Source organism: Scyliorhinus canicula, chromosome 23 (assembly GCF_902713615.1).
Source record: "Scyliorhinus canicula chromosome 23, sScyCan1.1, whole genome shotgun sequence".
Taxonomy (NCBI): Eukaryota; Metazoa; Chordata; class Chondrichthyes; order Carcharhiniformes; family Scyliorhinidae; genus Scyliorhinus; species Scyliorhinus canicula.
In genome coordinates this window covers 26,466,284-26,487,996 of record NC_052168.1, presented here as the reverse complement: position 1 = coordinate 26,487,996, position 21,713 = coordinate 26,466,284, and the positions used below count along the sequence as shown (strand labels likewise).

At 41.2% G+C, this 21,713-nt stretch overlaps 1 protein-coding gene across 5 annotated transcripts in view; it reads left to right on the top strand.

The window, feature by feature from the left end:
• The window catches only part of LOC119956378 (myosin-9-like), a 187,089-nt gene that overhangs the window by 66,777 nt on the left and 98,599 nt on the right, over positions 1 to 21,713 (top strand). For 3 of the 5 annotated variants that reach the window (XM_038783543.1, XM_038783545.1, XM_038783547.1), the window contains 6 exons: positions 4,056 to 4,083; positions 12,887 to 12,980; positions 13,300 to 13,320; positions 16,747 to 16,839; positions 19,466 to 19,529; positions 20,854 to 20,952. In XM_038783543.1, coding sequence (XP_038639471.1) covers positions 4,056 to 4,083; positions 12,887 to 12,980; positions 13,300 to 13,320; positions 16,747 to 16,839; positions 19,466 to 19,529; positions 20,854 to 20,952 — 399 coding nt within the window. The remainder of the gene's footprint in view (positions 1 to 4,055; positions 4,084 to 12,886; positions 12,981 to 13,299; positions 13,321 to 16,746; positions 16,840 to 19,465; positions 19,530 to 20,853; positions 20,953 to 21,713) is intronic. The other 2 variants (XM_038783544.1, XM_038783546.1) reach the window with 1 other exon arrangement.

The window sequence follows — 21,713 nt, the reverse complement described above, 5'->3', positions numbered from 1 at the left end:
TTTCTGAGGTGTTTAAAAATGTTCAAAAGGAGCAGATGAGGGCAACATGCACTGCTGCATCACGATGCCGAGGTCCCAGGTTCGATCCCGGTTCTGGGTCGCTGTCCTTGTGGAGTTTGCATATTCACCCTGTGTTTGAGTGGGTTTTGCCCCCCACAACCCATTTGCAGGGTAGGTGGATTGGCCACACTAAATTGCCCCTTAATCGGAAAAAAATTAATTGGGTACTCTAAATTTATTAAAAGTAAAGGAGCAGATGCTCCCACTGAATAGGACATATTGAAGAAAAGTTAAGCATATAACTAGTTCGTAGGCAAGCTTGGACTAGTCGGGATGTTATAAATTCACTGGCACTTGTACTTAGCTAATCGCAGCTGCTATAATTGCATCAAAATTTGCTTTTACCAAAAAGCAGATACTAAAAGATACTGTCTGGTCAATTCTGAGTTATGCACATTTTGTGCCTGGCTTGGGATGAAAAAAGGAAATTGTTTAAAATCTGTTCTTGGCTTGCAAGTGGGTGATATTTTAAAAAGTATTGTGAGTATCCATTATAAAGTTAACCCCTTCTTAACCAATGCAGGTTGTAATCTAAGCTTGTCATTGTGTTTGTGCTGTGGGGGCAGGAGTTGGCCAGAGTAAAAGTAAAGTCGCCATAGTCCCAGATGACCATAGGCTGCTTTCCCCTTTTGAGGGGGAAGAGCTGACTGAACATAGAACATACAATGCAGAAAGAGGGCATTTGGCCCATCGAGTCTGCACTGACCCACATAAGCGCTCACTTCCACCCTATCCGCTTAACCCAATAACCTCATCTAACCTTTTTGGACACCAAGGACAACTTAGCATGGCCAATCCAGCTAACCTGCATGTCTTTGGACTGTGGGAGGAAACCCATGCAGACACTGGGAGAACATACAGACTCCGCACAGACAGTGACCCAGCGGGAAATCAAACCTGGGACCCTGGCGCTGTGGAGCCACAGTGCTAGCCACTTGTGCTACCGTGCTGCCGACTACTGGTGATTTAATCTGAGGGGCAAGATTGAGAAGGCGGGGTCTTCAAGAATAACCTCCGACAGTACGGTAATTGAACCGTGCTGTTGGCCTTACTCCATCTCAAGCCAGCTGCCCAGCCAACTGAGCTAAACAAATTGCCCATGGTGTAGTGTAATTGCATCATTGCATCATCATCACTTCATAAATTTATATTGATGGAATTTTAGGAGTGATGGGATCACGCTGCCTGTTCGTATACTCAGTATTAGTGGTGGGATCTGTGGATTCAGCTAATAACCTAAATCTAGTAGTTTAACATCCTCTGGTTGCTTGAAACAATGCTTAAACCCATGGAAGAGACTGTGAAAGACAGCTATTTGGAATCTTTAAAAGTGTCTTTTGAAGTGCACCTGTGGAGTTGATGATTTTATTTGTTTTTTACTGATCTAGAAATATTGGGTTAGCCGAAGGCAAACTGTAAATTGTTGTCTGAAAAGTTTTCAGACGGGCGTTGTTAGCATCATAATGAACAAAATGATTCCAGACGTTGTGGCAGATTTAACCTAAATTTCAGTCTTAAGTAGTCAAGGTTCCTCTTCACGATGGGCAAAATGAACAATACCGTTAAAAGTTTAATTTGGGCTGCTGTTTTGCTGTGTTTGTCTGATTTATCAATTTTCTGTGCCAACTGACCATTTGGATATTGGCTGGAATTTTCCAGCCGTTGGGATTCCTTGTTCCCAACAGCAGTGCACCCCCACCTGCGGGGTTCATGGCGGTGTGGGGCGGCTTCAATGGGAAATCCCATTGACAAGCGACAGGAGTAGAGAATCCTACAGCCAATGAACGGCACACCTGAGAAACACGTGGCTGGGGAACCGGAGAATCCTGCCCATTGTATGGCCTATTCACTATGTTTAAACATTTTTTTGGTGCAAAAATAGTCCAATAGTTTGAATTAAATAGTGTATATACAGCATGATGGGAAGTTGGTGTAGATACGTTATGAATATCAAATAATTTAAAGTCATGTAATTTATATTAAGCGCAGTGAATTTGTTCGAAGCATTTGCTGTATTTTTGTATTTTATACAGGATCATAGTGACATATTACAGTATTATATTTGAAATCTGAAAATGTGGTAAAGTTAATACTAACTACCTTTTTGGGAGCGTTGGGAACTTCATTAGTAAATAAAGTAAAGGTGGTCTCTGGCATTGTGAGCACAATTGTGAAGATTGCCTTTGAAGGTAACCTTGTTTTTTTGGGGGGGGGCGATGGTGTAATGAGCAACTAAGTTGTCCACGTCTGTCCTGTAAATACAACAAAGCAGCTTTTCACTGTACGTTTTGCAGACAATGGGGAGGGCAAGGAAGGAGTCACAAAAATAATCACATACATTTATGAATTTTCTGTTTTTAATGTGCGTCTGAGTAAACTCAAAGTTTGAATAGTTTTTACAGCAACTGAAGCTGGAACTGCTATCACTGACTATAGGAAGTTCATAGAATCCTTACAGTGCCGAAGAATGCCATTTTGCCCATCAAGTCTGCACTAACTCTCTGAAAGCGCACCTACCTAGGCCCACACCCCTCCCTGTAACCCCATCCAACCTTTTCTTTTTTAAAATTTTTTAATTTTTTTAAATTTAGATTAGCCAATTATTTTTTCCAATTAAGGGGCAATTTAGCGTGGCCAATCCACCTACTCTGCACATTTTTGGGTTGTGGGGTTGAAACCCACGCAGACACGGGGAGAACGTGCAAACTCCACACGGACAGTGACCCAGAGCCGGGATCAAACCTGGGACCTCAGCGCCGTGAGGCGGTTGTGCTAACCACTAGGCCACCGTGCTGCCCTCCATCCAACCTTTTCGACACTGACGGACAATTGCTGCAGTAGCCAACTTTTATATTCATTTTTTATTTATTTTCTGTAAATTGGAACAATGTTGTTGCACAGCACGTTTAATCAAAGAGACCAAAGCCCATGTCATTGTCAGACTCTTCAGATTCTTCCTGTTTCTTCTGTTCCTTTTTCTCTTCTGCAGCAACAGGGGCTGCGGTGGAAACGACTGCTGCAGCAGCTGGGGCACTGCTACCAGCACCAATGTTGCAGATCAGACTATTGATGTCAATGTTAGCCAATGCCTTGCAAACAGACTTAGCTAGAAATGCTGAATGATCTTCCCCAACTGTTTTAATCAGGGCATTGAGTTTGTTTTTGGTGAAAGTGATCTCGTCGTCGTGCAGGATAAGTGCGCCGATGATACAGGCGAGTTCTGAGGTGGAGGTCATGGCGGTGGATCTCTGCGGGTGGGTCCGATGGTGCTAGTCGCCGGTGGGGGGGAAACTGGGTCTTAGCTTCGTTCAGAAGACCCGAGCACTTCCAAACTGGGCAGAACGAGCCGCAGCCGGCTTTTAACTATGCCACCTGCGAGTGACCTTTTTACCATATAAAAAATGCGGCTGCACTGCGTGTGCACATGTGCAAAGTTTTGCGCATGGACACCGATGAGCGGGCACGCATGCGCAGTGTAGCTGAATTTTTTTAATATGGTAGAAAGGCCACTTGCAGCCGGCATAGTTAAAATCCGGCTGTTGCGTGCAAATTTGCACAATCGGGAGCGCCACGGCCCTCCTGACACACGCCCACGACCCACCTGTGTGTCGCGCCCCCGACTTTGAAGATCACTGACCTAGACAATCACTGAAAAAGGCTACGCTTAACATACCACTGCAAAATCTGCAGACTTTGGACCTTTTTAACATGCACCATTTTCAGCAGGAACACTTTTTAGAAGAGAATTTGAGTAGCAAATGGCAGTTTAAGGTGAGAAACTAATTTTCTGAAGTGCTTGTGAGCAATTGTTTGCAAAGCTGAGATGAGAACTAATTCAGTTTTAAAACGTCTACATGATTATGCTAAATAATTCCATTCTAAGCATGTTTGAATGTTTGGCAGCAATATTGCGATGGGTTGCCTCGAGGGTAGAATGGGATAACAAATAAAAAAATGTGGGAATTTAATGACACATTTTGTTTCTTTCATTTCAGATCGGGAGGACCAGTCAATCTTGTGCACGTAAGTAATCTTTAGTTTGCTACTTTTTATCTCGATGCATGGTCTTTATAAAGCACTTTCATTGCAATAATAATAATCGCTTATTGTCACAAGTAGGCTAAGTTTCCTGTTTTCCATTTTGGAAGAAGTGAAGTCAAGCTGCAGATCTTTGCCAGCTAAAGATGCAATTTACATGTAAAATACAATTTAGAATATCGCCTCTTAAAACATTCCCACATAAATGCCATATTCTAAAGTTGCTTTTGTACATATTGTTTCAAACAACAGTAATTTTCAAAGAGTATTTTTTAAAAATAAATTTAGATTACCCAATTATTTTTTCCAATTAAGGGGCAATTTAGCGTGTCCAATCCACCTACTCTGCACATTTTTGGGTTGTGGGGGCGAAACCCACGCAGACACGGGGAGAATGTGCAAACTCCACACTGACAGTGACCCAGAGCCGGGATCGAACCTGGGACCTCAGTGCAGTGAGGCGGTTGTGCTAACCACTAGGCCACCATGCTGCCCCTCAAAGAGTATTTTTTAAATGTTTATTTACATATTAACTGTGCAATGTTGCCGCACTTGGTGTTTTTGGATTCTAGGAGAAATAGTCAATGTAAGTTTAATGTCGAGGGTTATGACATTAGGTGAGAATTGTTGCCAATTTGCACCGGAGACGCCAATAATGTTGCTCTTTTTAACTGGATACTGATAGTTATTAATGATATTGCTTTTCAGAGTCGGCAGGCAGCACGGTAGCCTTGTGGATAGCACAATCGCTTCACAGCTCCAGGGTCCCAGGTTCGATTCCGGCTTGGGTCACTCTCTGTGCGGAGTCTGCACATCCTCCCCGTGTGTGCGTGGGTTTCCTCCGGGTGCTCCGGTTTCCTCCCACAGTCCAAAGATGTGCGGGTTAGGTGGATTGGCCATGATAAATTGCCCTTAGTGTCCAAAATTGCCCTTAGTGTTGGGTGGGGTTACTGGGTAATGGGGATAGGGTGCAGGTGTTGACCTTGGATAGGGGGTAGGGTGCTCTTTCCAAGAGCCGGTGCAGACTCGATGGGCCGAATGGCCTCCTTCTGCACTGTAAATTCTGTGTAAAAAATGGTACCACTACAAGGTTTAGCCAGATATCGATCAAAGACCCATACACCAGTAAGTTAGTTCAAGTTCAATGATAGTTTATTTATACACAAGAATTACTTCGACATGCAACATAAAACACAAGTTAAATTACACCTAACACTACAACAACTGTACTTAACTTCAGGCACCCAGCCGTATGCAGAGGAACAAAGCCTTTATTCGGATGCTGCATGGCTGGGTCTGGAGAAGTGACTTTGTTTCTGTTGGGCTCATCCGTCTGGTAGCGATCGTTGGTCTTGAACTTGCTTCTGGTCGTGGTGCTGCAATTGGTTTTGGGCACAAGCCTGGGGCCAAGAGAGTGCCGATGCACCGGGGCCAAAACAGACTGAACATATGGCAGTGTCTCTTTTTATCCTTCGGGGGTTTTGTGTTCTTTTGGGCCGTCCTTAGCTTTGGACCCAATGATTTGGCAGGCTTCGATTACTGCCTTCGATTTTAGCCAATAAAAGGGCGGGTGGCTTGATGGCTGGGCGTGTCCTGAGCGGTCATTTACTGTGGCTGTTTGGGCTCCCTGGGTGAAGGGAGTGGCACTGATGAGTCTGCATCTGATACCTGAGCACAAGTCTTTTGTTCTGGGGAAATGGGCGATTAGAAGAATCGGCTGGGGGTTTCGATAGTGTCTGGTTATCTAGTGGCAAATATACACTTAAGCTCTGAGTTCGTCTGGATCCTGCATTGGCCATATTTCCGGTGATTCTTTGCAAGTGGCCATGTTTCTCTTTGTAAGTGGCCATCCCAGATGGCTACAGAATCTGGCCTTGAAGATTAAATTGAATGTAACATGTGTGCTTCTTAAAGCTTTTTGACAGGAAAGTTGAAGAGTGGTAAACGGTCCAAGGCAGCACTAATGGAATCTCTTGGCCACTCTGAAATTTAAGGAGCCAGTTGTTCTACCAGCAAGTCTAGGAATGTTCAGAAAGGCACTGCCACATCAACTTTGTTGTTTTGCTTGGAACTTCTAGAATGACACCATTAGGGCCCCATTATTCCTGACTGAATCAAGTCCAGCCTCACCACCTCAAAAAAGGCTCTCTTTTCAAAGCCCACTTTGTGGATCTGAGCGAGAATCACCACGGTTGCTTGGATCCAGGAAATCATCAGGGACATCCTCTACATTTTCACCCCGAGACTGTCATTTTTATATTTGTGACCTGGTCCAATCACCCAAAGGACCCTTAACTTGTGGCCATGTATTTCTATTTGAGGCTTTTCAGATCACCTTCACCTAGATATTTTGTTTCTGCATCTTGCATCTCCTAGAAACATATAAAATCCTGATGGGGCTGATCAGACTAGATAGGAGAAAAATGTTCCTGATGTTGGGGACGTCTAGAACTAGGGGTCACAGCCTAAGAATAAGGGGTAAGCCATTCAGAACTGAGATGAGAAAGAACTTCTTCTCTAAGTTGTGGAAACCTCTACCACAAAGCTGTTGGGGCCAGTTCGTTGGATATATTCAAGAGGGATCTGGGCGTGGCCCTTGTGGCTAAAGGGATCAAGGGGTATGGACAGGAAGCAGGAGAGGGATGTTGGATTTTCATGATCAGCCATGATATTGAACGGTGGTGCAGGCTCGAAGGGCCAAAAGGCCTACTGCACCTATTTTCTATGTTTCTATTACCCTCACAGGCAAGTTCTAGCTCCTTACATTAAGAGCCATCTCTTGGCATGAGAAATAGTTGAGAATGGAGCCCAGATAGTAAACAGAAGACTGTCGGTTATTCATATTAGCTACTGAATCTATCCTGTCCCTCCTCGGGATTTTTTTTCATCTTCAGAAATCAAAAAAACATCCCACAGAATCCCTACAGTGCAAAAGAAGGCCATTCAGCCCATCGAGTAAACACCGACCCTCTGAAAGAGTACTCCACCCAAGCCCACTTCCCCGTCCTTTTTCTATAACCCTTTAACCCATATATGTCAAACTCAAGGCCCGCGGGCCAAATCCGGCCCGCGGTGGAATTATCTTTGGCCTGCGAGATAATATCTAATTACTTTTTAAAAAATTTTTTTAGATTAGCCAATTATTTTTTCCAATTAAGGGGCAATTTAGCGTGGCCAATCCACCTACTCTGCACAATTTTGGGTTGTGGGGGCGAAACCCACGCAGACACGGGGAGAACGTGCAAACTCCACATGGACAGTGACCCAGAGCCGCGATCGAACCTGGGACCTCAGCGCCGTGAGGCGGTTGTGCTAACCACTAGGCCACCGTGCTGCCCTAATAATATCTAATTACTATTAAAGCTGGCCCCAGCAATTGAAGCGCCTATGGCGTATGATATGGCTGATGCCGAGTTTATTCAGGTATAGTGTGAATCACAAAGTGTTGGCCTGTGGAAAAATGTTTTCATTAGAAATTACTCTGGAAAAGCTCCAGATAAAGCAATAAGAAATAAATGCAACTAATTTTTTTATTTATTTAATATTTAATGTTGTTTTTATAGGCAATAACCTAAGCTTTATTAGTTCCAGGTTCAATAAGTTAATTTCAATAAGTTTTGCAAAACAACATTGAACCAGTCTGGCCCTCGACTTGTCCCGATTTTTAAATTTTGGCCCACGGTGTATTTGAGTTTGACACCCCTGCTTTAACCTAACCTACACACCCGTGGGCACTAAATGGCAATTTAACGTGGCCAATCTACTTAACCTGCACATTTTTGGACTGGGAGGACACCGGAGCACCCAGAGGAAACCCACGCAGACACGGGGAGAAAGTGCAAACTCCACACAGATAGCCACCCAAAGCTGGAATTGATCATAGATCATATAATAGATCATAGAATTTACAGTGCAGAAGGAGGCCATTCGGCCGGCCCATCGACTCTGCACTGGCCCTTGGAAAGAGCACACCACTTAAACCCGCACCTCCACCCTATCCCAGTAACCCCACCTATAAGGGCAATTTAGCATGGCCAATCCACCTCACCTGCACATCTTTGGACTGTGGGAGGAAATCGGAGCACCTGGAGGAAACCCACGCACACTTGGGGAGAACTTGCAGACTCTGCATAGACAGTGAACCAAGCCGGGAATCTAACCTGGGACCCTGGAGCTATGAAGCAACCTTGCTAAGCACTGCTATTGTGCCACACCAGGTCCCTGGTGCTGGGAGGCAGCAGTGCTAACCACTGTGCCACCATGCTCCCGTGTATTAGATTTGAACTAACTAATACATAACAAAACCCTTTGATCTGGAGAGACTGTGGCAAAGTGGTAATATCACCTGACAAAGTAATCCAGAGACTCGGATTAATTCTCTGGGGACAAAGATTTAAATCCCGTGGCAGCTGGTGGAATTTAAATTCAATTAATAACATTCTGGAATGGAATAACAGTGACCATGAAACTACCAGATTGTCGTTAAAAATCCACCTGATTCATTAATGTCATTTTAGGGACGAAAATTTGCCATCCTTACCTGGTCCAGTTTACGTGCGACTCCAGAATCACAGCAGAGTGATTAACTGTCTGCTGAAATGGCTGAGTAAGTCATTCAGTTCAAAGGGAAATAAAGGCCACAACAAGTGTCTTGCCAGTGCACCCTCATCCCATGAAAGAATATTTTTTTAAAAACCTTTGGTTCATCTATCAATAAAGGAAAGTTGCCATAGTCCCAGATGACCATAGGCTGCTTTCCACTTTGAGGGGGAGAGCTGACTGGTGATGATCTAACCTGAGGATCACCACACCTCAGGCGAGGGGCAAGGTTACGGCCCTGCCCCAGTACATTTCAAATTTACTATGTTTCCATTTTATTGATGTCTGGTATACTTGTTAGCCAGGGAGTGACTGATAGAATTGGAGTCTAATCTTTACACATAGCTAGCATTTACAGAGGCGCACATTACAAACACATACCTCCAAACTATATGAGCACAAGTGAATCCTCTGAATGTCCAGCTCCTGACTATAATTAAGCTGTCAATTAATAGACAATTGAAAGTAACAGTCTAGTTTGTCCTGGGAACCTATTACTTATTCCACCATCTGTCAGTAATTGGTTCCACATACATGATACCGTTTAACATTCTCCTGTGCGGGTGGCGCGGTGGTTAGCACTGCAGTCTCACGCCGCTGAGGACCCAGGTTCAATCCCGGCCCCGGCTCACTGTCCATGTGGAGTTGGCACATTTTCCCTGTGTCCGCTTGGATCTCACCTCCACGACCCAAAGATGTGCAGGATAGGTTGGTTGGCCACTTAATTTAAAAATTGCCCCTTAATTTGAAACGGGAGAATTGGGTGCTTTAAATTTATAAGAAGTAAAATAAAAAGTATTAAAAAAACGTTCCTCTTGTGTGTCATTTCTGTTCTTTATTTGTAAGTGTGGCCTCTTGTTTATACAGTCGAATCAACAGATGAATGTAATTTACTGTAATGTAAATTTGCAATCTACATGCTAACATGCATCTAAAGTTAATTTTTAAGGCATTTATCCAAAATGTTCTTGATGGTCAGCTCTGGAATTTTCATAATACCTGTTACATAGTATTTGCTTTTAGCATGCCTGTGCCTTGTCTTCCCAGGAAGCCACTGCAGCACCCATTGAGAAGGGACTGCGCATTCCAAGAGCTCAATTTTTTTTTGTGAATTGAGAGGTTTAATTTAAGACCAGAAGCAAAGCTTGTTCACAGTGCTTTATTTCACACCGCTTTAGACAAAAACTTGTCTGGTTTTACAGGCTCCAGAGACTATTGCATCTTGGCAAGGAATATATCTGTTGGTAAACATTAAGACTATCACTCAACATTGCAACAAGGAGAGTCCATTTCTTGTTCTCGCATGTAACCTTGAAGCTAAATTAAGGTTGCCAGATGACTTGAGAGTAACAGCTGAGTTTGACAGCTGTGCTTTTAAGTAACACATGCATGCACTGACACAAAAAGAAGATTCATAAAAAGGTAGTCAAGTACATTTTCTCAAACGATTTCACTTGCAGGCCAACTCCTCCCTTTCTGTTGGATGGAGGAAAAGGAAGCCATCCAGGATGTTGGCCTCCTTCCTATTGTTCTAATGTGCAGCATATTACAGAAAATGAGAGAAGTGGGACCAAAGGAGATTCTGGTATGCTAGCTGGATCAATTTTGGTGAAATTTTGATCCATAGTGTGCATAATTTAAATACAGAGAATAGCAGAACATAAAGGACACCATTTGACCCATCATGTTTCAGCCAGCTCTCTGAAAGAGTCGGTCAGTTAGTCCCACTCCCCTGCTTTTTCCCCATTGCCCTGTATTTCTATCCTTTTCAGGTTTAACACCAATTTCATTTTGAAGGGTGTGATTGCAGCTGTTTCCATAACCCCAGATCATTTGCCATATTGAAAAAAGTTGCCTTATCTCCCCTGTCTTTTAGCTGGTTATCTTAAATCTGTGTCCTCTGCTTACTGAACCTACTGCTAGTGAAAACCAATTCTCCCTGCTGACTTATCAAAACCCCTCAATTTCATGCACGTCTATTAAAACTCCCATTAATCTTTGCTTTAAGAAGAACACACGTTTCAGTCTCTCCGTATAACTAAATTTCTTCATCCCCGGTACCATTCTGGTAATTTTCTTTGTGCACACTCCAGTCAGTTTTAAAGTATGGTACCCAGAATTCGAATGGCTGAGGCCGAGCCAGTGATTTATAAAGATTTGCTTTTGCTTCCTTGCTTTTGTCCTCAATGCTTCTGTTTGTAAAGCCCAAGAACCCATGTGTTTTGAAACAACTTTACCAATTTATCTTACCACCTGTAAAGCTTTTCGTACGTGAACCCCGCCCTCTTTGTGCATCCCATAAAATATTTTAACATTTAGTTTAAACTGCTTCTCTCCTCTTCCTCCTTTTCTCCCCAACCCCCCAAAACCAATGCATCACAAATTGACTGCAATCCAAAACTTGTGTAATAAAGATTCTCTTAGTGCTCAGTCAAGAGAGTTTGTGTGGATTATCATCAATGCAGATATTTAATGTCGTTTTTTGAGTTTATAACACTAAAGCTTAGAACAAAGAGTTTTTATAAAATTGACTTGCAGGACATATTTGTGGTTTGCTGGGGTATCTTGTGATATAATGTGGGGATGCAGCTGAGTAAAGAGCATAACAACTGAATTAAGATTTCGGAAATAAGTTTTATTCAGTTTTACTAATTGCATTTTGAGTTGAAGGAAATTTGGAAGAAATATATTTTCTCTGGAGGTAATGATGTACATTGGTACAAGGGAACAGGAGTCGAACATTTAGCCCCCTGAGCCATTCAAACCCATATTCCCGGTTAACACAATTCTATCAATCTCAAATTTAACATTAATAAATTACCCACCATCAACTTTTTTTCAGAAAGAGTTCCAAACTTCTGCCATAGTCTGCTTGTAGAAGAGTTTCTGAACTTTATTACTGAAAGGGTTGGCTCTATTTTTTCAGGCAATGTCCCTTTGTTTTAAATTCCCCAATCAGAATTGTTTCTGTCTCTTTACCTACCATTCCCTAAAATATCTTTAATGCATTGATGAAATTGCTCCTCAATCCACAAAATTCCAGGCTTTCCATCCCAAATTTATAATCTCTTTTAATATTTACCCCTTTGAATCTTGGTGTCATTCTAATAAATCTATATGACACTCTGTCCAAGGGCAGTACATCCTTCCTAAACTATGGCCCAGAACTCAACATTGTACTCCAGGTGTGGTCTAATCAGGGCTTCGCATAGCAGCATGACTCCTCATTTTGGTCCTCTAAATGTAAAGGTTCCAATTACATTGAATGTATTTTCTGTACCTATCCATGATAATTTAGTGATCTGTGTACATGGACCCCAAGTCTCTTTGGATCTCCACTACTTCTAACTTTTGACCATTTCGAAAGTACTTCAATCAATTCTTTTTAGGAACCTATATTCATAGGATCATAGAATCATATAGTAAAGAAGAGGCCCTCCGGCCCATCCAGCTTGTGCCGACAAAAAACCCAAATCTACACTAATCCTATTTCCCATCACTTGGTCCATAGCCTTGAATGTTATGGCATTTCAAGTGCTCATCCAAGTACTTTTTGAAGATTGTGCTGCTTCTGCCTCAACTACCCGTGGTGCATTCCAGGTTCTTACCATCCTCTGGGTGAATGTTATTGCCCCTCAAATCCCCTCTAAACTCCCAGCTTTCACCTTAAAATCATGCTCTCTTATTGACCGTTCAACAATTCATTTGCCACATTTTTGCCCATTTGCTTAATCTATTAATATCTTTGTAATTTCATGCATTTCTTACAATGCCCACCTATCTTTGTCATTGAAAAATTGGATATGGGGCTCTCTATCCATTGTTGCCTAGGTAAATGTTCACGCACCATTAGGCTGTTAATCTGGTCACCTTGGCCAAGTGGTATTTCTCCATGTGCCATCTCAGACCAGTTTATTCCCAAATATACTTGGCTCCAGACCCGTTGGACTGACAAACTAGATTAATTATGAAGCATTTTGTCTTCAATTCCATGGGATGTTTATTTCTTTTGGATCATTTATTATTTCTCAAAGATGAATTGATAGTACTGTCAAATACACCAAAAAATGTGTTTTTAATTGAGGGTCTGTACTGCAGTTAACTCAATTAAGTTCCATATTTCACTATAATGTCTTTTCACTGGACTAGGTGAAAGGAGCTGTTAAAATATAAATTTATTTCTTTACAGCGGAGAGTCTGGTGCTGGTAAGACAGAAAACACCAAGAAAGTGATTCAGTACCTAGCTCATGTTGCTTCATCGCATAAATCTAGAAAGGAACAAGTAAGTGTATTTTGTCTTGTATGCTACTCAATATTATTCATGAAAGTCACGGGTCATTATTTATAACAAAGTTTTTACATTTGTATGAAATTCATTTGAAACACAATACTAAACGTTGCGATCTGTCTGTATAGTGATTGTAGATGCCCTGTTACCTTTTAAAATTTATCCTACTTAAATTGTAATTTGAATCTATCATAGCGTAACATTTCATACTGCCTTTCAGGCTGTTAAATCCCTTTAACAAAGTAAATGCTTGAAGAATTCTTACAGATTTTTGCATGCCATTGATAACACTTTCCCCCTTCAACATTTGCAGCAGTCTACGGTGTTAGCATACGTGAGTGGGTTATTATAATTTGATTCGCATATTCTGCACTTTTTATGCGTTATATACAGATCTGATAGCTGTTTGGGGAGTGGTGAAGCTTTAATTGGTTTTTGAAATTGATTTCTGGATTAACAGGATCTCTTTTCCAGGACGTGTAACTGCTCCCTGATTGAGTAAACTGTTGACATCGGAAAATGCGATACACAGTTTGTTCCTTTTAATGTATATTTTCTTCTGAAGCAGTGGATCTCAGTAAAATAAGAATGATGCAAATATTTTAATGCAGGTCAAATTCTGCAGTGATTGTCCACCTAAAAATTGTGCGAGATCTAATCTTATATCCAGTTACTATAAACTTAGTGTATCAGGAGCTGAAAATAATGTCTGAATAAATTCATTTTGCTTAGTCCAATTTTAAATCCAGCCCTTATTAACATTGGCATCGTGATTGGTTCTGGAAGTCACTACAATAATAGACGCCTACAATTTCAGAAGCCTGGTCATTTTGCTGGGCAAAATGTCCAGGTGTTTAGGTTGTTTTAGGGAGCAAGTTACAGCTCAGATCTGTATATTCTTTATGTTGCATGCTTTGGGTGTAAAGGTGGTGTAAATGTATCCTGAAACTTTTGTTAGAATTGGAGATGATTGTTTATAACAGGACATTTAATAACTCAAATGGAAATCTGCCTATCCTGAGAGTATCTAACCCTTTCCAGTCCAGAAACTGATCGGCAGCTCCCTGGCGCCCAGTTTTCGAAACCATCATGATGCTATAACCTCCATACAGTTTAAAACTATGGAAGCCGCTTTGTGGAATTATGAGGAAACAAAAGTGTGTTTGTCTAGAAATTAGTCATTTTCCCACCTAATGTAAATGCCGTTCCTCAGCTTTGTAACTTAAGCGGTTTTAATTGTTTAAATTGTAATATCGTGATATAGATATGGATATTAGGTCAGTCAATTAATATATCTGTGGGCACCAAATGAAAAAGTTTGTTAGAAAACATCTTCCCTTTTTGAAAAAAAAAAATTCCAGCTATTGCTATTTTAGCTTTTGGTGCCACTGCAGTCAAATTATCTATTTACCTTCCAAGGCACCAGTAGTGCCTTCTGGTCAGGAAAGGGTTATTTTTTTCTCATTTTAAATGGGAAATAAGAATGTGGACACCTCCAGTGTAAATCCGTCAAATCACTTGGTTTGTCAGTCCAATTGATACTAATTCAATCATGCTAAAATTCAAATTTATGTTGGCTGACTACCTTTCAATTGCTCCAAGTCACTGTTCACTAATTAGCTCCCAATCAGTGTTCTATTTAAGCACCAACTCAATACAATGTAGGATGTCAATGTCAGTTTTCTGCCAGAGGTTTCATTGGTCCCCCACAGAATTTTCAAACTGGTAATTAGAATTTTAAAACAATTCCTTAACTGTCATAACTCTTCAGTTTTTAATTCCACTCCTCCAAAGAAATAGAAATGGTTAAGTATTTAGGTAATTAAAATGTGTTGGCCCTTGTCAGGCTGGATGTTTTCCTATCATGAACACCAGTCTTGCTACACAGATATGTGCAATGACTTGTCCAAAATACAACTTTTGTGGCACTCCTAACTACGCGCTGTGTTAGTCATGTGCACATCTTTATGTAAAGCTCAAGTCTCATTCTTACATTGTAGAGCTGCAAAGGTCCTCCAATCCTCAATTGCTACACTTACCAATTCAGATGAAGTAATTCTGTTGTGTGGAAAATGATTTTGCATTTGAACCCTCATAGTTTTAATGAACAATATATGGCATTATTTGCTTCCAAATATCAAAATTTCATTTTTCCAAATTTATTCCACTGAAACAAAAAATTGAATTCGCTTTTAGGCTTATTTAGAGACGGCTACTTTACAGCTCTATTAGATTGAGCAGTTTCCATGTCTTGCTTCTCACCTGCCTAATTTAGCACTAATGCTAAAGAAAGCTACTGACCTATTTCTAACAGTGTTATAAAAGACAAAATTGATCGTTAGTCACAATGTGTTTTTCAGTGCAGAAATAATGTGAAGGATGGCATGGTTCAAATTTAAGGGGCTGTGTTGGTTTCTTACTGTGGGAACCCATGTTGAAACCCAAGGTCATCTTTGTAAACTTCCATTTACCCACTTGTAAAAGTCTCTAAAATGGCAATTGGCTGGTGTATTCAAGGTAATTGCGTGAAGACAAACATCCCATGTTGTGAAGACACTGCCAAGATTTTCCTTGAAAATATTTCTTGGCACAGATCAGGGCAGCCTTTTAATATCTATCATTAATGCCCCATTTGATGAAGCTTTTAAGTGTATCTCAACTTACCCATTTTGAATGGCAGTCTAAGAACTTGTATGCATCTGTTCTCAAACTGTGGATATGTATATGCTGAATTATTGAGAACAAATATTCTCTGGAGCCAGATTAAACTTGTATCAACATTTTTGCCAGTTGCAACAATCTCATTGTGTTTGCTTGTTTCAAGTGAGTATTTCCCTTGCTAAGGCGAGTGAATATTAAATTACAGTGTGCTTAGTGGACATGTGGTGTCTTTAAATGTGATATTGGTGTGGTATGTTTGGTGCCATTGTGCTTTTTCAAAAAATGCCAGTGCTATATGTGTGCATGAATTGTCAAAAGGGGTGGTGGTGAGTGGAAGCCCTGCAGGTCTTTCAAGTAATTGGACAGAGCTTTGGACCTTGATGTTACAAGTATCTTAATAAAATTGTGTAGATTTGTCATGAGGGACGAAATCTTTTTGAACTCTTTAAACAATACAAAGTAACTCTTCCATTTTGTTTTGACGTAGAATAAGTCTTGGTGCATGCCTGTCGTGTGGTACAAGGCAGAACCTTGCTTCTCAACGATGAATTCTGTTCACGTTTTGTTCAATCCCATTTTATCAACATGCTTTAATCTTGGACATTACCGTTGCAGAGCCACCTGCTGGAAGGGAGGAGATCTTTAAGATTATTTCTTGTGGCAGGAAATTGGCTCCTGTCTATTTGTGACCATCTAATCTTTATTATCTTAGCGTCTCCCCGCCCTTCATTCCCCAATAACGGCAGTACCACATTGGAATCCTTGTCTTGAAGAAATTATTGGCTTGTTGTTTCAAATTAATTGATGTTTGTACAGTCTACAGTTAGTGTTGTTTATGAATAAGAATTTTAAAAAACTTTTTCCAGATGGCCCCTCTGAGGAAAATTACTCTCTTTATCAGATAAATATGTTTGCGTACCATTTCAGTGACCATTTGTACCCTCATGGCAGCCAGCTGTGATTTGTAAAGTCTTTCATGTTGCATCAAAGTCTTCTACAGATCTGTAAACAATACTTCAAAGTCCTCACAATTCTCTATCAAGTTCTGTTTGCAAAGCAGATATTCCACTGACTAATCTAAGTACTGCTGTGATTACAGGGAGAGCTTGAGAGGCAACTGCTCCAAGCCAACCCTATCCTCGAAGCCTTCGGCAATGCAAAAACTGTGAAAAATGACAACTCTTCCCGATTTGTGAGTAAAGAAAATTGTTATGATGCCTGTTAAAACTAGTGAACTGCAGTATGTCCATGGATTTTTGAAAAAAAATAATAATTCCTCGGATATGGGTGTCGCTGGTAAGGTCAGCATTTTCTGTCCATCCCATTTGTCCATGAACAGCATGTCTTGCTTGGCATTTCAGAGGGCTGCTTAAATGTCACCCACATTGGTGTGATCTGGAGTCACAGATTGGGTAGATGGCAGATTTTCTTCCCTAAAGGAAATAGTGAATCAGATGGGTTTTCACAACTTGTCGCAAACACCATTACTGGGAATAACTTTCAATTAGAAAAATGTATCAAGAACAAAGAATAGTACAGCACAGGAACAAATCTTTTAGCCTTTCAAGCCTGCGCCGATCACGTGCCTATCTAGACCAACTGCTTGTATCCTTCCCAACCCTGTCTGTTCATGTGTCTATCAAGATAAGTCTTAAACATTGCAAACGTATCTGCCTCAATCACCTCACTTGGCAGTGCATTCAAGGCCACCACCACCCTCTGTCTCTACTGAACCTATCCCCCCTCACCTTGAAACTTGTGCCCCCTTGTAATTGTCATTTCCGCCCTGGGAAAAAGTCTCCAACTGTTCACCTTATCTATACCCCTCATAATTTTATAAACTTCTATCAGGTCGCCCCTCAGCTTCCGTCTCTTTGGCGAGAACAATCCCAGTTTAGAATATAGAATATAGAACAGTACAGCACAGAACAGGCCCTTCAGCCCTCGATGTTGTGCCGAGCAATGATCACCCTACTTAAACCCACATACCCGTAACCCAACAATCCCCCCATTAACCTTACACTACGGGCAATTTAGCATGGCCAATCCACCTAACCCGCACATCTTTGGACTGCGGGAGGAAACCGGAGCACCCGGAGGAAACCCACGCACACACGGGGGGGACGTGCAGACTCCACACAGACAGTGACCCAGCCGGGAATCGAACCTGGGACCCTGGAGCTGTGAAGCATTGATGCTTAACCACCATGCTACCGTGAGGCCCCTTTATTCAATATCTCCTCATAGCTAATACCCTCCATACCAGACAATATCCTGGTAAGCCTTTTCTGTACTCTCTCCAAAGCCTCACATCCTTCTGGAAGTACGATGACCAGAATTGGACAGAGTATTCCAAATGTGGCCGAACCAACGTTCTATATAACTGTAACAGAATTTGTGAACTTTTCTACTCAATGCCCTGTCCTATGAAGGCAAGCATTCTATATACTTTCTTTACCACCATTTCCACCTGTGCTGCCACTTAAGAATATGTGGACCTGCACACCCAGATCTCTGTGTCTCTATGCTCCTGATGGTTCTGCCATTTATTTTATAGCTCCCACCTGAATTGGATTTGCCAAAATGTATCACCTCATATTTATCCAGGTTAAATTCCATCTGCCATTTCTCCACCCAATTTTGCAGCCTATCTGTAACCTACATCTTCATCACTATCCGCAGCTCCTGTAATCTTAGTATCATTCGCAAACTTGCTAATCAGACCAGCTACCGTTTCCAAGTCATTTATATACATTACAAACAGCAGAGGTCCCAGTACCGATGCCTGCGGAACACTACTAGTTACAGACCTCCATTCGGAAAAACAGCTTCCACTGCTACCCTCTGTCTTCTTTGGCCAAGCCAGTTCTGAATCCATCTAGCTAGTTCACCCCTGACCCCATGTGATTTAATCTTTTCCAGCAGCCTGCCATGAGAGACCTTGTCAACTGCTTTACTAAAGTCCATGTAGACAACATCCACAATCTTCTCCATATCAATCATTTTTGTCACCACCTCAAAAAACTCAATTAAATTAGTGAGACATGACCTCCCTCATACAAAACCATGCAGTCTGTTGCTATTAAGACCATTCACTTCCAAATGTGCATAGATCCTGTCTCTGAGAATCTTTTACAATAATTTCACTATCACTGACGTCAAGCTCACTGCCTATAATTACTCGGGTTACAACATTGGCTATCCTCCAACCCTTTGGGACCTCACCTATGGCCAACGAGGAAAAATTTCTGTTAGAGGCTCAGTAATTTCATCTCTAGTCTCCCTCAGTAATCTGGGATATAGGCCATCTGGCCCTGGGGATTTGTCTACCCTTAATGCTTTTTACCACACCTTACACTTCCTCCCTTGTAATAACTACTTAAGTGTTTACATATCCCTCTGAGACACCACCAATCAAACTGTCCCTCTCCTTTGTGACTACTGATGCAACATACTCATTTAGGATCTCACCTACTTCCTTTGGTTCTACGCATAATTCCCGCCTTTGTTCTTGAGAAGACCAACTTATTGACTGAATTTAAGTTCCTGTGGTGAGTCTTTGGGTTACTTGTCCAATAACATCACTAAGCCACCAACTTCTTTAAGTCAAGCGTCTAATTGATTAATTTATATGATTGGTTGCCTAATTTTGTGGCTTTGGGTTCCAAAGCATCCTTTGCCACAAATGTTTTCAATGAAATATGTTGATGAAACTGAGCCTACAGTTGCTCCTTGAAGAGCAACAAAATAATTTATCAACGAGTCTATTTTCTTCCAAGTGTTTAACTTGTAATTTTGTTTAACTTTTTAATGCACAGGGTAAATTTATTCGAATCAACTTTGATGTGAATGGCTACATTGTCGGAGCCAATATTGAAACTTGTATCCTTTACTGCCATGAAAAGCCACAAAAGCATTCTTCACTGCGCAGACTTGCCTTAACAGAGTTACTTATGATGGAATGTGAACATGTTAATGCATTGCCCAGGATAGCTTTAACAGTTTTGGTATTGTGAAATTTGACGTGCCTTTGCTCGTCTAGGGTTTGGCGTTTTATTGTCCGCCCCGATCAATATAGAGGCAACTGACATTTTGAAATGTTGGTATGGAATGTGTTCCTTCCTCTTGCAGAGATTTTTGGGTCACCTATTTGGTACCATTTGGGTAGATCAAAAGAAAAAGAGGGTGTTAGTGGTAAAAACAGAAAAACATCCATTTTAGTAGCTAAATTTGTCATTATTTTGGCACCTTATTGCTGGAAAATGTAATCTTTACTTAACATCAAAAAGTATATCTCAAATTTAAAAAATGTAGAGCTAGATTTTGGAGAGGCAAAAGGCAAGAATTTATGAAAACAGTCACTTAGATGGTGGAAGATCTGAATGAACTTGAATGGATGTGGGAACACAAGAAAAGGAAATTGATCCGAGATTGTAACTAACTACCATGACGAATAGGAGAAAATTGATGGTTATTAAATTCATCAGGAAAAGAGTTCAGTAATTACAGACAATTTTAATTATGTAAAATTGAAGAATGGCATACAAGGGCAAGAAGGTCAGTTTGGGGAACAGGGCTGATGATATTTGATGAATGGCGCATGTTTTTAGTTCTGCACTTCATTATCTTTGTTTTGTGGAACACAGGTCCCTCAAAGCAATAAATACAAAGAGGTTTGAAGCCTTTGAAATGAAATGAAATTATTTCCTGCTTCAAGACTTAAAGGAAAGTGTTAAGATTAGGAAAATTAGAACATAGAACAGTACAGCACAGAACAGGCCCTTCGGCCCTCGATGTTGTGCCGACCAATGATCACCCTACTCAAACCCACGTATCCACCCTATACCCGTAACCCAAGAACACCCCCCCCCCCCCCCCCAAGAGCTGTGAAGCATTTATGCTAACCACCATGCTACCGCGCTGCCCCATCTGACCCTAGAATTGTTCCATCTGACCCTAGAATTGGGACGCGAATAACCGTTACACACCCATTTTTTCAATAATTTCTAAATTATGTCCCTGTAGATCTTGGAGAATAAATTGCTTACCTTGGCTTAAAACTTGACCACCCCCACCCCCAAAAGGGTAGAATTTGCATATTAACCTCAAACTCTATGACAAATCTAAATTAAACTCCACTTTGCTACCCTTTTTAATGTTTGTTGATACTCATCTACTGTGAGCCTCTTTAACCACCAACTTCCAGATCTGTTGGAAAAGTCTCGTGCCATACGTCAAGCCAAAGATGAACGCACCTTCCATATATTTTACTACCTACTTTCTGGTGCTGGAGAACATTTGAAAAGTAAGCCTTCATGCTGAATTATTTCACAGGAAAGATACGCATGAGGAGGAGGGTGAATGGCCAATCTTTGTTTAAATCGGTTTGAAGGATTTGCATCATAACATTAAAATAATTCTTAAATAGGCTTTTAACTTTACTATCTCACCCATAAATTGATTATATGTATTTCTAATTTTTCGAATGATCAAAATTTTCCTCATTGCAATCTTACCATTTACAACCATTTATGAGTTTAAATCAATTTCCTTCTGTAATGTTCCAGATCTGTATTTTCTATATTGCCCCAAGATCACCCCATTATTGTTTTCTTTCAAGGTGATTTTTTGCAATCTTTCACCAGAGCACTATTTAATTTGAGTGTGGCATCATGGAATGGTTATAACAGAGGAAAGCCAATATGACCCATATGTTCGGGCTCGCTCTCTGCAAGACCAAATCCGTTAGTTCAACTGTCTGCCTTTTCCCCCATATCCCTGAAAATCTTTTCTTTTCAGAAAATTATCCAATTCCTTTTTGAAAGCCATGATTGAATCTGCCGCATTCGGGGGCAGGGCGTTCCAGATCCTAACCAGTTCCTTGTCAGTTTTCAAGCACCAAGTGGTTGCAGCAGACAATGGAAATGAGGATTGATCTTCAACAATTACGGAGCTTGTCGTGCCTCCACACATGACTGCCCTACATCTGTGCTAAGGCTCAAAGTGAGGCGGGGGGGGGGGGGGGGGGGGGGGGGGTTCAGACTGCAGCCATAAAATTATTTTGGA